The 13,033-nt window shown below is 34.7% G+C and overlaps 1 protein-coding gene across 4 annotated transcripts in view; it reads left to right on the forward strand.

The window, feature by feature from the left end:
- FZD3 (frizzled class receptor 3) overlaps positions 1 to 11,593 on the forward strand; it is a 95,875-nt gene extending 84,282 nt beyond the window's left edge. For 3 of the 4 annotated variants that reach the window (XM_042983534.1, XM_042983536.1, XM_042983535.1), the window contains one exon: positions 9,387 to 10,259. In XM_042983534.1, coding sequence (XP_042839468.1) covers positions 9,387 to 9,600 — 214 coding nt within the window. In that variant the 3' untranslated portion in view covers positions 9,601 to 10,259. Of the gene's footprint in view, positions 1 to 9,386; positions 10,260 to 10,536 lie in introns of those variants that run through there. The other variant, XR_006216663.1, reaches the window with a different exon arrangement.
- The last annotated feature ends 1,440 nt before the right edge of the window (positions 11,594 to 13,033 follow it).

Below are 13,033 nucleotides of genomic sequence, written 5' to 3' on the forward strand. Positions count from 1 at the left end.
ATAATGAAGTAGCAGAAAGAGAAATTCAAAAAACAATCGCATTTACAACTGCACCAAAAATAATTAAATACCTAAGAATAAATCAAAGAGGCAAAAGACCTATATTCTGAAAACTATATAACATTGATGAAATAAATTAAAGAGGACATAACAAATGGAAAAATATTCCATGATTAAGTTTTGGAAGAACCAATATTATTAAAATGTCCATACTACCCAAAACAATCTACAGATTTAATGCAATCTTTGTTAAAATACCAACAGTAGTTTTCACAGAACTAGATCAAATAATCCTAAAATTTGAGTGGAACCACAAAAGTTCTGAATAACCAAAGCAGTCTTGAGAAGGAAGAACAAAGTTGTAGGTAGCATAATCCCAGATTTCACAATATACTATAAAACTGTAGTAATCAAAACAAGACGATACTAGGACGAAAATAGACACATCGATAGTCCAAAAATAAACCCACACATATGTGGTCAATTAATCTATGACAAAGGAGGTAAGAATATACAATGGAGAACAGACAGTCTCTTCAACAAATGGTGTTGGGAAAACTGGACTTTTTGTAATAGGCAAAAGAATGAAACTGGACCACTTTCTTACACCATACACAAAAATAAATTCAAAATGGGTGAAAGACCTAATGTGAGACCTGAAACCATAAAATTCCTAGAAGTTGGACATTATTAAGCTTTTAAACTTTGCTAGGTATGGTTGCCCTGGATTGTGTCCATCAGACTTAAAGCCGCTCAGAGGAGTTTAGAATTTAGACCTGATGCAGTAAACAAATAATGGAGGCATTGAAGGGTTTTGAGCAGGGAGAAGGTCAGGGTGAAAGTGGATATTTTAGTAAGATATATTTAGCAAGCAATTACAGAATGCATACTATGTTAAACACTATGCTAGACTCTGGGAATAAGATGATTTAGGTATAATCTTTGTTCTTAATAAGCTCAAGAAAGATAGTGTAGTCAGTATTAGTGCTGTAGTTAAAAACATGAGGTCTGGAATGAAAATGCTCGGTTTCCTCATTTGTACAATGGAAATAGAAATATCTGCCCCTTTAGGAATGTTGTAAAGAGTAAATGAGATAATATGGGTAATTGCTTGGAACAGTGCTTATCTCAGTAGATACCTGATATCAACTTCTGTTACTGTAAATGAACAAGTAAAGTAAAATATAAGTATGATGGCAGAGTACAGAACTTGGCAAACTTTTTCTATAAAAAGCCACTTAGTACATATTTTAGGCTTTGTGGGTTGAGCACACGGTCTCTGTTGCAGCTATTCATTTCTGTTGTAGCATGAAAGTAGCCATAGAAAATGTGTACAGTCAAATGGAAACAGCTTTTCCTTTTTATTTATTTGTTTTTCAATTAAGCTTTATTTATAGAAATAGGAAGAGCCAGAGTTGGCCACTGAGCCAGTTTGCCAACCCATTTTGTAGGAGCAGTAGTGGCATGGAGGAGGGAGTGAATCTGGTCGGGGACAGGGTCAGATAGCTTCACAGAGAATCTTTGAGAGAAGGCTGGATGTGTTTTTTCAAATTAGATGATGGAGACACCAGAATTAGAAACTTCTTAGGACTTGGGGCCTGGGTGGCTCAGTTGGTTAAGCTCCGACTTGGACTCAGATCATGATCTCATGGTTTGTGAGTTTGAGCCCTGCATTGGGATCTCCGCTCTCAGCACATAACTGGCTTTGGATCTTCTGCTCCCTCTCTCTGTGCACCTGCCCCACTCATGCATGTGTTCGTTCTCTCTCTCTCTCTCTCTCTCTCTCTCTCTCTCTCAAAAATACATAAACATTTAAAACAACACAAATTAAAAAAAAAAGAAACTTCTTAGGAGCTTTGCAATAATTCGGTTGGGAGTTGATGAAGGCTTATATTAGGAGAGTAGTTGCAGTGGGAAGAGAGGAAGAGCTGATTTGAAAAATATGTAGAAAGAAGAAATGATAGTAGTTGATTACACATTAATAACAGCTGGATAGAAGAAATGTGCCAAAAGATCTTTTGTTTATTTGGTTTTGTTTTTTTTGTTTTTAAGATTTCTAGTTTAGGAAACTGAAAGAATGAAAATTCTAATGCCTGAAATGGAAAGCAGGCTATGCTCACTTTAAGACAGTTTAAGCCCCTGGGTGGCTCAGTTGGTTAATCATCTGACTCTTGATTTCAGCTCAGATGGTTCATTTTGTGGTTTGTGGTTCAAGCCCTGCATTGAGCTCTGTGCTGACAGCTCGGGGCCTGCTTGAAATTATCTTTCTCTGCCCCTCCCCTGCTTGTGTTCTAAATAAATAAACAAACTTTTAAAACTTTTTTACATTCAAAAAAAATTTTTTTTAATAAATAAATAAAATACCTGTTTATACAACTGTCTTATATCCTTCAATCTCATTCTAGCCTTTCTCCCAGTCTTCTCTGTCCTCTGAGCATAGGTCATGATTCTTATATGTACTCTTTTAAACCTCTGGTTTTTTCTTTCAACTTGCTTTCTTTTGCCTTTTAACTTGGTCTGCTACTCTGTGTTTAAAAAAAAATAGCAGTGTCTTTGTGATATTTTTTCTATCTTTTATCCATTTCTTTTTTCTTTTCCTGCCAAATTTTTTAAATGAATATTTTGAATATTTCATTTCATATATATCCAGTCTTTTTTTTTCTTCTTACCCACTTAAACTGTACTTTCTAACATCACCAATGACCTGTTTTAACCACATTCAAAGATCCTTTCACTTCTTTGCTTTTTTCCTTGCGTTCAACACTCGTATGAGAGAAGTGCTCTTCTAAGTGTTAAGGACATACAGATGGAAGACAGAAGAGTAAACAATCGGTTATAATACACTTTAATGGGTATAATAAAATCATATACAAAATGCTTTGAAATCTCAGAGAAGAAAAACATTTAACTTATTATAGAAAGTCAGAGAAAACCCCACAAACAAGATAGCATTTCTACTTGGAATAGGATGCAGAGGAGGCAGTTGAAATTAAAGACAGGAAAATAGCATATGTGGAGGCAAGGAGGTCAAGCAGGCAGTTAGGTACCAGAGTATGGCTAGAGCATAGTTTGTACACTTGGGCAGATGAAACATGCTGAGAAACTTGGATTTTTTTCCTGACAGCAATAAGAAACTATTCTTTAATAGTTGGATTTGGAGCCTGGGGATAATAAAATCAGATTTGTGTTTAAGAAAGATTACTTTGGCAACAGCATCGGAGAAGAGGAGATTGTAAGTAATTGCAGTTGAGAAGTTTCTGCAGTAATTTATGGGTCCTATCTTAAGATACTCATAAGGAGGGAGGGGATCTGAGAGTCTTTTAGAATATGTTTTGTCAACATTACCCTCTATGAACTATCAGTATTATTTGACATTGGACATTATTAGCCTCATCCTTTTCAATAAGGAATGAACAATTATTTATAACACACCTCCTATGCATGTGGCATTCTGTGTGTAAAGGGATATATAGAAGAAAGCTAATTTCTGCATTCTAGGAGCATAATCTTATAAAAAAGAGAAGACATATACCTAGGAGCCAATTACATAACAGTGTAAGCCAACATATAATTAAAACAGTGATTGTTAGAGACAATTGACATTATAGAACATTAGAGGAAATATGGAAGGTGAATGAATGGTAATAACAAATAAGTTGATACTGAGTAGAGAATTTCTGAAGGCAAATAAATATAGGGTATTCAGTCTTTCTAATCTGAATGGAACTGGAACTTAGGTAAGGACATTTATAATCATTAAGGTAGTTGACATTTTAACAATATTTGTTTTTCTAATCCATGAGAATAGAATGTTTTTCCATCTCTTTGTGTCGTCTTTGATTTCTTTCATAAGCTTTCTATAGTTTTCAGCGTACAGATCTTTTACCTCTGGTTAGCTTTATTCCTAGGTATCTTAGGGGTTTTGGTGCAATTGTAAATGGGATTGATTCCTTGATTTTTCTTTCTGTTGCTTAATTATTGGTGTATAGAAATGCAACTGATTTCTGTACATTGATTTTCTATCCTCTGACTTTGCTGAATTCACATATCAGTTCTAGCAGTTTTTTGGTGGAGTCTTGGATTTTCCACGTAGAGTGTGTCATGTTATATGTGAATAGGGAAAATTTGACTTCTTCTATGCCAATTTGTATCCTTTTTACTTCTTTTTGTCAAAAAATTAAAAATAGAAGTACCCTTCGACCCAGCAATTGTGCTACCAGATATTTATCCAAAGGATACAAAATTGCTAATTTGGGGCACCTGGGTGGCTCAGTCAGTTAAGCATCTGACTCTTGGTTTCGGCTCAGGTCACTCACAGTTTCATGAGTTTGAGCCCCACATCAGGCTCTGTGCTCACAGTGCAGAGCCTGCATGGAATTCTCTCTCTCCTCTCTCTGCCCCTCCCTCACTGGCACTGTCTCTGTCTCTCTCAAAATTAATAGGTAACTTTTAAAAAAAGTTTAAAAATAAAAAACAATTTGAAGTGCTGATTGGAAGGGACACATGCATACCAATGTTTATAGCAGCACTATCAACAATAGCCAAATTATGGAAAGAGCCCAAATGTCTATCAACTAATGAATGGATAAAGATGTGGTATGTATATACACTGGAATATTACGTGGCCATCAAAAAGAATGAAATCTTGCCATTTGCAACATCGTGAATGGAACCAGAATATATTATGCTAAGCGAAATAAGTCAGAGAAAGACAAATACCATATGATTTCACTCATATGTGGAATTTAAGAAAGAAAACAGATGAACACAGGGGAAGGGAAGCAAAAATAAGATAAAAACAGAGAGGGAGGCAAGCCATAGGAGACTCAACCACAGAGAACAAACTGAAGATTGCTGAAGGGGAGGTGAGTGGGGGAATGAATGGGCTAGATAGGTGATGGGCATTAAGGAAGACACTTGTTGGGATGAGCACTGGGTGTTATATGTAAATGATGAATCATTGGGTTCTACTCCTGAAGCCAATACTACACTGTATGTTAACTAACTTGAATTTAAATTAAAAAGAAAAAAAAGGGTAGTTGATAATTAAAATTGTGAGATAGAATTACTTGAAACATAACCAAAAAAAAAAAAGAACAGACCAAGAACAAGACCTTAATAAATACTTACAGTAATAATAATACAAGAAGAATAGCCAAGATGTGAATCAAAGAAAGAGCTTATTGGCATATGAAAGAATCTATAAAAGTATACTGTCATGAGAACCAGAGGATAGATTATGACTTCCTGTAATGGCCTTTCCTACCTCTGTGCTTAATCAAAATCATACCCATCCTTTAAGGCCTGCTTAATTCCCATGTCCATGGCAGTTAATTGCTTTTTAATCATTTTTATGGTATGACCTATTTTCCATACAGCAGTCTTTCCTCAGCTAAATGTGTAACTTCTAGAGAATGAGAACTAGATGACAGACATCTCTGTATTTCCCCACAGTACCTAGCACAGTTCTAGGCATATATTTCTATCTTCTATATCTATCTTCCTGTATCTGTCTATCTATCTATCTAGAGAGAGAGATAAATCTGTTGAATAGATGACTTTAGAAATAATGTAGGCGGGGCACCTGGGTGGCTCAGTCAGTTAAGCATCCGACTTCAGCTCAGGTCATAATCTCACTGTTTGTGAGTTTGAGCCCCATGACTAGCTCTGTGCTGACAGCTCAGTGCTTGGAGCCTGCTTCGGATTCTGTGTCTCCCTCTCTCTCTGCCCCTCCCCTGCTCTGTGTCTCTCTTTCTCAAAAATAAACAAACACTTAAAAATTTTTTTAAAAAACAGAAAGAAAGAAAGAAAGAAAGAAAGAAAGAAAGAAAGAAAGAAAGAAAGAAAGAAAAAGAGTGAATGAATGAATGAATGTGGGCATTTAGGGGCACCTGGCTGGCTTCGTCAGTGGAGCATGCTGAGCTCAGTATCATGAGTTTGAGCCCCGCGGTAAAGATTACTTTGAATGAATGAGTGAATGAGTGAATGAATGAATGAATGAGGGAGGGAGGGAAAGGAAGGGAAGCGAAGGGTCACATTTCCCAGGAATTCAGGGCCCAAAACTAAAACAACAGTCTACTAAGGGTGTTGTGTGTGGTACATGAATATTCATACTGCAAGGCCCTCTGCCATAGCCAGAACTTAATAGCAGATCTGGGGGAGCCTTTGTGGCTCAGTCGGTTAAGCGTCTGCCTTCAGCTCAGGTCATGATCTCACAGTTCGTGGGTTCGAGCCCCACGTCAGGCCCTCTGCTGTCCACCCAGAGCCTACTTCAGATCCTCTGACCCCCTCACTCTCTGCCTTTCCCCCACTTGTGCTCTCTCTCTCTCTCAAAAATAAATAAGTAAAAACTTTAAAATAGCAGATCTGAAAGAGTCCAAGGCCATCTTGAACCTAAAAGTCTAAATAGGGGTTTTCATAATTACAAAAATCATCTCGTAGAGATTTCTTTCTTAACTGTCAGTTTTTAAGTTTACATGTTAACACTATCTTTTGGCCATCACTTTCTCATCATCTCATGGTATCTTGACTATGAGATCACACACACACACACACCTACCTGCTTCTCCATATTCACTCTAGTGTAGACTCCTTGATGGATACTTATTGATCTCAGTGCTCCATGAAATAAAATAGCCTGAGGTAAATACACCTACACATGTATGTCAACTTCAAAGAATAAGTAATTGTTATTATGTGTATTATAAGTATTGTTGGCTTAGAGGATGGGTAGAAAAGGAAGTGGAGGAGTAAGTAGGTTGAGGTTTGGAAATGAATGATGTGGTGATAAGTAGGTGACATGAGAGGGTGACAAGGGAAAGCTAGAGAATGAATAATGAGATACTGGTTAAACCCAAATGAATTCAATTATTTATATAAATGGTAGCAACTAGTTTAGAGAACCAAAAAGAATAAATCATCTTTAAGTTTCTCTCATTTTGACTTTGGAAATATACCTTATTATCTTTTCAGCAAATTAACCAAATTATTTTGCCTAAGTTTATATTAAAATTAATGTACATTTTTATATTGTGTATTAGAGTAGATGGTTACAGTTTTTTAAATGACTGGCAAAAGATAAATAAACTTGGTAATTGCTATATATACAATTGAGATTAAACACTATAATTAAATTTATTTTTCTGTGTAGTTGATTCCTAATTATCCATGGGCAGGTTGTTCATATTCTAGAATTTCATGAATAGCCTTATATTTCACTTAAATAGACAAAAGAACTCAGTATGGTAATTTTTTCTATGAAAAATGTATTCTTTGAGTCTTATTTGGTAAACTCAAAGATTTAGTTTTATTTTAGAAAATACTCAATTCATATTTTTAAATAATGGTTGGTTTTCATTTTTTAACTACTTTGATATCATTTAGTAAGCACTGCATCATACTTTGCTTTTTTTTGTTTGCCAATTCATTTGAAATAGATGCTTATGAAATCATTTTGAGAGGTGAAAGATCTCCAGTTAGCTGGCAAATTACATTTGGAAATAATCTTTCACTTGATTTAGGACAATAATCATGATGTCAAATAATAATTATTAACTAGAATAACAAGCTCATTCTGAAATATTTTCATTTGTAAACAATGTAATTAGTTTACCCAAACATGCAAATCAAAGTTAAAACTGTTTGCCCTGAATGTGAAATATCTTTTAATAGATAAGAATTAAATGCTTTTTTACCTGTTAGCATAAGAAGCTTTTTAAATTTTTGAAATTCATCTTTTCATTCCTTTTCTTTTCCTTTTTCTTTTTCTTTTTCTTTTTCTTTTTTTTTCTTTTTGAGTGAGAGAGAGAGCAGGAGAGGGGCAGAGGGAGAAAGAGAGGATTTTAAGCCTGCTCCATACTGAGCACGGAGCCCAATACAGGGGCTGGATCCCATGACCCTGGGACCATGACCTGAGCTGAAATTAAGAGTGGGATGCTCAACCAACTAAGCCACTCAGTTGCCGCAATGCATCGTTTCATTTTCATATTTTCTTTTTTGCTTTATTCAAACTGGAAGCAAAAGACATGCTTTCTTTTTATCATTTTAAAAGGACTTCTGGAGTGCCTGCCTGGCTCAGTAGATGGAACATATGACTCTCCAGCTTGTGAGTTGGATATAGAGATTACTTAAAAATAAAATCTTTAAAAAATAAAAATAAATAAAACGACTTCTCAATTGTTAAACTCTGTGATCTGATGAAAACTTTATTTGATAAGCACTTCTATAAAACTAAATCACCTCACTAGTGTATGAATCAGTCTTTAAAATCTTTAAATTTTATAAATGATTCTTACTGAATTATGAAATTTGTAATTATTATGAAGGAATGATAAAGGAATGATTTTTGACAGCCAGTAGATCTTCAGCTGCTCAGGATTCGTTCTTTTGCTGACTATTTTAAGACGGAATGTCCTGCTGAATCCTTTTTAATTTTAGAGGTATTGAAGTAAAATTTAGTATCTATTAAAATTATAAATTATATGCAGTTACATTTTCTTTGGGCTTTGTTTTACTAAATTAAATACTTTAAGAGGTGTGCGTGTGTTTTCTTATCTTTGATGTTCCCACTGTTGCCTTTCAAGATAAGCACAGTGATGGAGAGAAGACTGCCTGCCTGCACTAAGCAGTGTAGCTCAGTTAGCATACATTATACATTGTACTACTCAAAAGCTGGGTCTTGGGCTAGGGGTAAGGGGAGAATTTGCTTCGTCTGGAATATAGCTACAAATGTTCAGAGGATGTTACTAGAATATTTAAGTAAATGTAGCTTCTATGAAATAGATGTTCACAGCCTCAAGCCCTAATGAAAAGTAATTAAGACATTTACAGGTAGCTCTTCAGCCGTTAGCTGGGCTATCTGGAAAGAAGCTGTCGGCACATAACCGTCATCATTGCTTGCCAATTCATTCACCTTTTTATTTTTAGGTTACACTAATTTGTCCTCTAATTTCATATGCTCCCTCTTCCAACCCTAGTCTTTCAATAAAATTTGTTTTGTTGTACTACTGATTATAACCACCCTCATAGGCTCCCTGGGACAAGGCCATGTTGCTTCTATCATTGTTCCTCCTCTCCCATTTGAATGAGCAAAGTATCCATGCTTAGCATAGCTCTGTATCAGCCAGCTCTGTTTAACCTTAATATCTGTCCCTGTGCAATGAGTAAGACCTTCATTCTGAATTTAATGAGATGGGTTTTTACCCTTTCAGGTTAGCCGTGTGAATGTCTACTTTTTGAAATTACTATAAATCATCAAAAATTGATGGTTACTTTTTCACTGGTTGGTTTCCTAATCATTTTGCTTAATGAGACGTTTTCATGAGATTTTTAGTTTTATTTTCTAGTGTGTTGTCTTACCTACTTCAAAATAAACTCTTCTGTGTTAGGTATACGCCCTGCAGTTACAGAGGAATGGAAGAGAGGCTCCCTCATGGCAGCACATCACGACTGACCGATCACTCCAGACACAGTAGTTCTCATCGGCTCAATGAACAGTCACGGCATAGCAGCATCAGAGATCTCAGTAGTAATCCTATGACTCACATCACACATGGTACCAGCATGAATCGGGTTATTGAAGAAGATGGAACCAGTGCTTAAATTGTCCTAAGACGGAGAACTTGTGCTGTTTAAAAAGCAGATTTTATTCTTTGCCTTTGCATGACTGATTGCTGTAACTCAACCGTTACCATGCTTTCAGTCAGGTGCAGATTGTGTCCATTGGGAAAGTAAATTTTTGCTTTTTATATTGCATCAACCTTAGAACATCAAGGCATCAAAAATGCTAATAATTATGTCATCACATAAATAATTCTTATTTCTAGGTTATGAAGAGATTATTTGTCTGGTAAGCATTTTTATAAACCTACTTATTTTATATTTAGAAAAATCCTAAATGTGTGGTGACTGCTTTGTAGCAAACTTTCATATGATATCAACTAGTTGTGAGATAACATTCTGGTAGTTGTATTAATAAAACAAAATTTCAGAATTAAGGAAATTTTCTATGCAAGGTTTATTTCTCAGATGAATAGTTGGACTTTGTAGTTTTCTTTCCACTAAGTGAAAAAGAACTGTGTTTTTAAACTGTAGGAGAATTTGATAAATCAACAAGGGTATTTTAGCTAATAAGATACAAGATCAACAGAAGAAACTGAATAGTCTATTGAAGGCTCTTTTAAAATTCTATCAAAATAATCTTCATCCAGAGACACACAGGATTAGGATTAGCAATGGAATAAAAACAGAGATGGATCTTTTTTCCCCTGTGATTGTGCTGTCTTTATTACTTTTGTAAATATTACTTTTACTGGCTGTGTTTTTATAACTTAACCATATGCATGGTGGAAAAAGTTTAATTTGTAGCCACCTTTTTCCATGTAGTAGTATTGATTCATAGAGAACTTCATGTTCAGATCTGTTCCGTGGAGGCATGTAATAAGATAAGCATCACACATTATAAGCTTTTTTTGTGGGAACCACAATTACAAAATGGCAAAATGTTTTCTCTACATTCATTGTTGTATTTTTCTACAGTGAGATGTGATCTTGCCAAAGCCACCAGGCCCCTCCTAACAGTGAGTTGATTGTGTGCATTTGCATTGCCCAGGAGCCACTAGACTACAGCTTTCTGCCCCCACATTCTTATTTTCAGATTCTGGATCATTCTTTCCTTACAGTTGAAATATATATAACTTAAGTCCAAAGTGGTGATTAATTTGAGGTATTTGGAAACCATTGTAACTAAATGAAGCATGATTAGTCTTGCTGTGAAGTATCTTTTAGTCTTACCAATATCAATTCAAAAATGTTTGACATTCTGTTGTGTAATGTTTAAATAATTTACAATAAAACCGTGAACTTTATTAGGCATGAAATTGATCAGAAGAGAAAGAAAAATTCTGGAAAATGGTGGATGTGTTTTATAGTAAAGTGTATTTAAACAAGTGGTCCTCAGCCTTGACTAGACAAGAATCACTTGGGGAACCTCTGATGCCCAACACCTTCCTCTCTTTCAGAGGAGAATTTGTAGGGTTTTTTTTTTTTTTTTAAGTTTTCTATGTTTTATTCTAATCTGCAGCCAGACTTCAGGTTGTTTTGAACTAACTTGCCCCCTGATAGTGATCTGATGGCATCATATGATATCACATGAATATCTAGGCGGACTCAATTTTGTGCTTTTATATATCATTACCTGATATGCAATTGTTCTCCACTTTATTTTCCATTATAAAATGTGGAATCTGGGGCCCCACTCCTAAAGTTTCTTATTCAGTAAGTCAAAGGTGGTAGGACTTTAAAACCTGAGTTCTAAAAATATCACACGTAATTCTTAATGCAGGTAATGCAAGAATCATACTTTGAAAAATGTTCTAGACTCTAGAGAGGCCTGGCTTTGCCATATGCCAGTTTTTTACCTTTAACAAGTAAACTGCTCTGAGCCTCAGTTCCCTTGTTTATAAATGAAGATAGAGGAGAAGTACCTACCTCACAAAGTTGTCGAATAGGGATCAAATGAAAAATCATACAAAAGCTCTTTGAAAACTGTAAAGCATTATGAAATATAAAGGATTAAGATTAAGGATTTAAGAGATTTGAGGGCTACTATTGTACATTCCTTGACATGTGTTTAATTTATGTGTACTTTTTTCTCTCTCCTTTAAAACAAAAATACCAAGAAATTAGGTGTTGAAAAAAAGGCTTCATCATGCAAAAAAAGTCAGTTTTCTGATAATAATTTGTATATCATATTTCTTTCAAAGTACATATATCTTATTGTTTATTATTGACTCTTTATAGGACATATTTGAACATTTAGCCCCAAAGTGTTTTTCTTTTGCCTCTGTCTTTATTGTCTTTCTCCTTGGAGCTGGAGTTCGTACTCAAAATACGCAGAATTTGAAATTCCCTCATAACTGACAATTAGTAAACCGTTTCTCTGAAGGCCAGACTTAGAACAACTCGTTTATACAATAAATCAATAATTCATAAGGCTTTTTTCTGAGAATCTCTCCTGAGAACAGCATGAGAAGACCAAAACAAACATTCAGAAACAAAAATAAGAAGTTAAAATAGAAGGTACCAGTTTGAGCTCAAAGATGTTGTCATCCATTGCCATCTGCATTATATTATCAATTGCCAAAATGTTAATTGATTTTCATGTGCAAGTAGGCCAAGTGTAGACAGTTAAGTGCACATCCCTATGAAAATCTTAATTTTTGTGCTTCCTGATTTTTATATATTCATTTCTCTTGTTTGTTAAACTCCCTGTTGGCATATATGTAAATGCTATATTGATCTTTCATTTACTTTCAGTATCTTAATTTTGCTCCATGAAATTTACTTAATATCATCAGTCCCTTGTTTTAAATAACAGTATTTAGTTTGGGTCAGGTTATTTATCAAACTGGTGCTTTAAATTAAGAAATATTTTTAAGAAACTGTTAAAGAACTATAGCAAACCAGCAATTTCAAAGTCTCAGTTCCCTTAAACCAACTTGAACAAGTCGAGACAGCTTTCTTACCATATGTTTAACTTTAATTTGTGTTTTGATTGGCATGTGATAATGTTTAGTATTTTATTTGTTCAGCTGACAACTGCGAAAATAATAGTTTCTCCAAGATGTTAATATATAATCAAGAGCTTTCAAAAAGTACTTTGATTTTAGCGATACTGTATTTAATTTATTCAATAATTAAAGCAAAAGATCATACTAAGCTCAAAACAATAATTGGTTTGAAAGAACAATTGATTAATAACAACTAGCACAGGGCTAAGTACAGAGTAGGTTTTTCAACAAATATTTACGAATGAACAACTCATGTTATGCAACTCACATTTACCCTTAGTAGTGAGAATCTCACCTCAAGGGAATTTGAAGTATCTAAATTTAAACTGAATGAAATGAAGTCTCTGCTTTACCAGAATAACATGTGGCAAGTAATAAATACATAACTTACACAAGAAATATTTACATAAGCTTGTACCAAAACTTGATATTAATTTTAAAAGGTGAACACCAATTCTTAGAAG

The sequence above is a fragment of the Panthera tigris genome, chromosome B1, assembly GCF_018350195.1.
Source record: "Panthera tigris isolate Pti1 chromosome B1, P.tigris_Pti1_mat1.1, whole genome shotgun sequence".
Classification (NCBI taxonomy): Eukaryota; Metazoa; Chordata; class Mammalia; order Carnivora; family Felidae; genus Panthera; species Panthera tigris.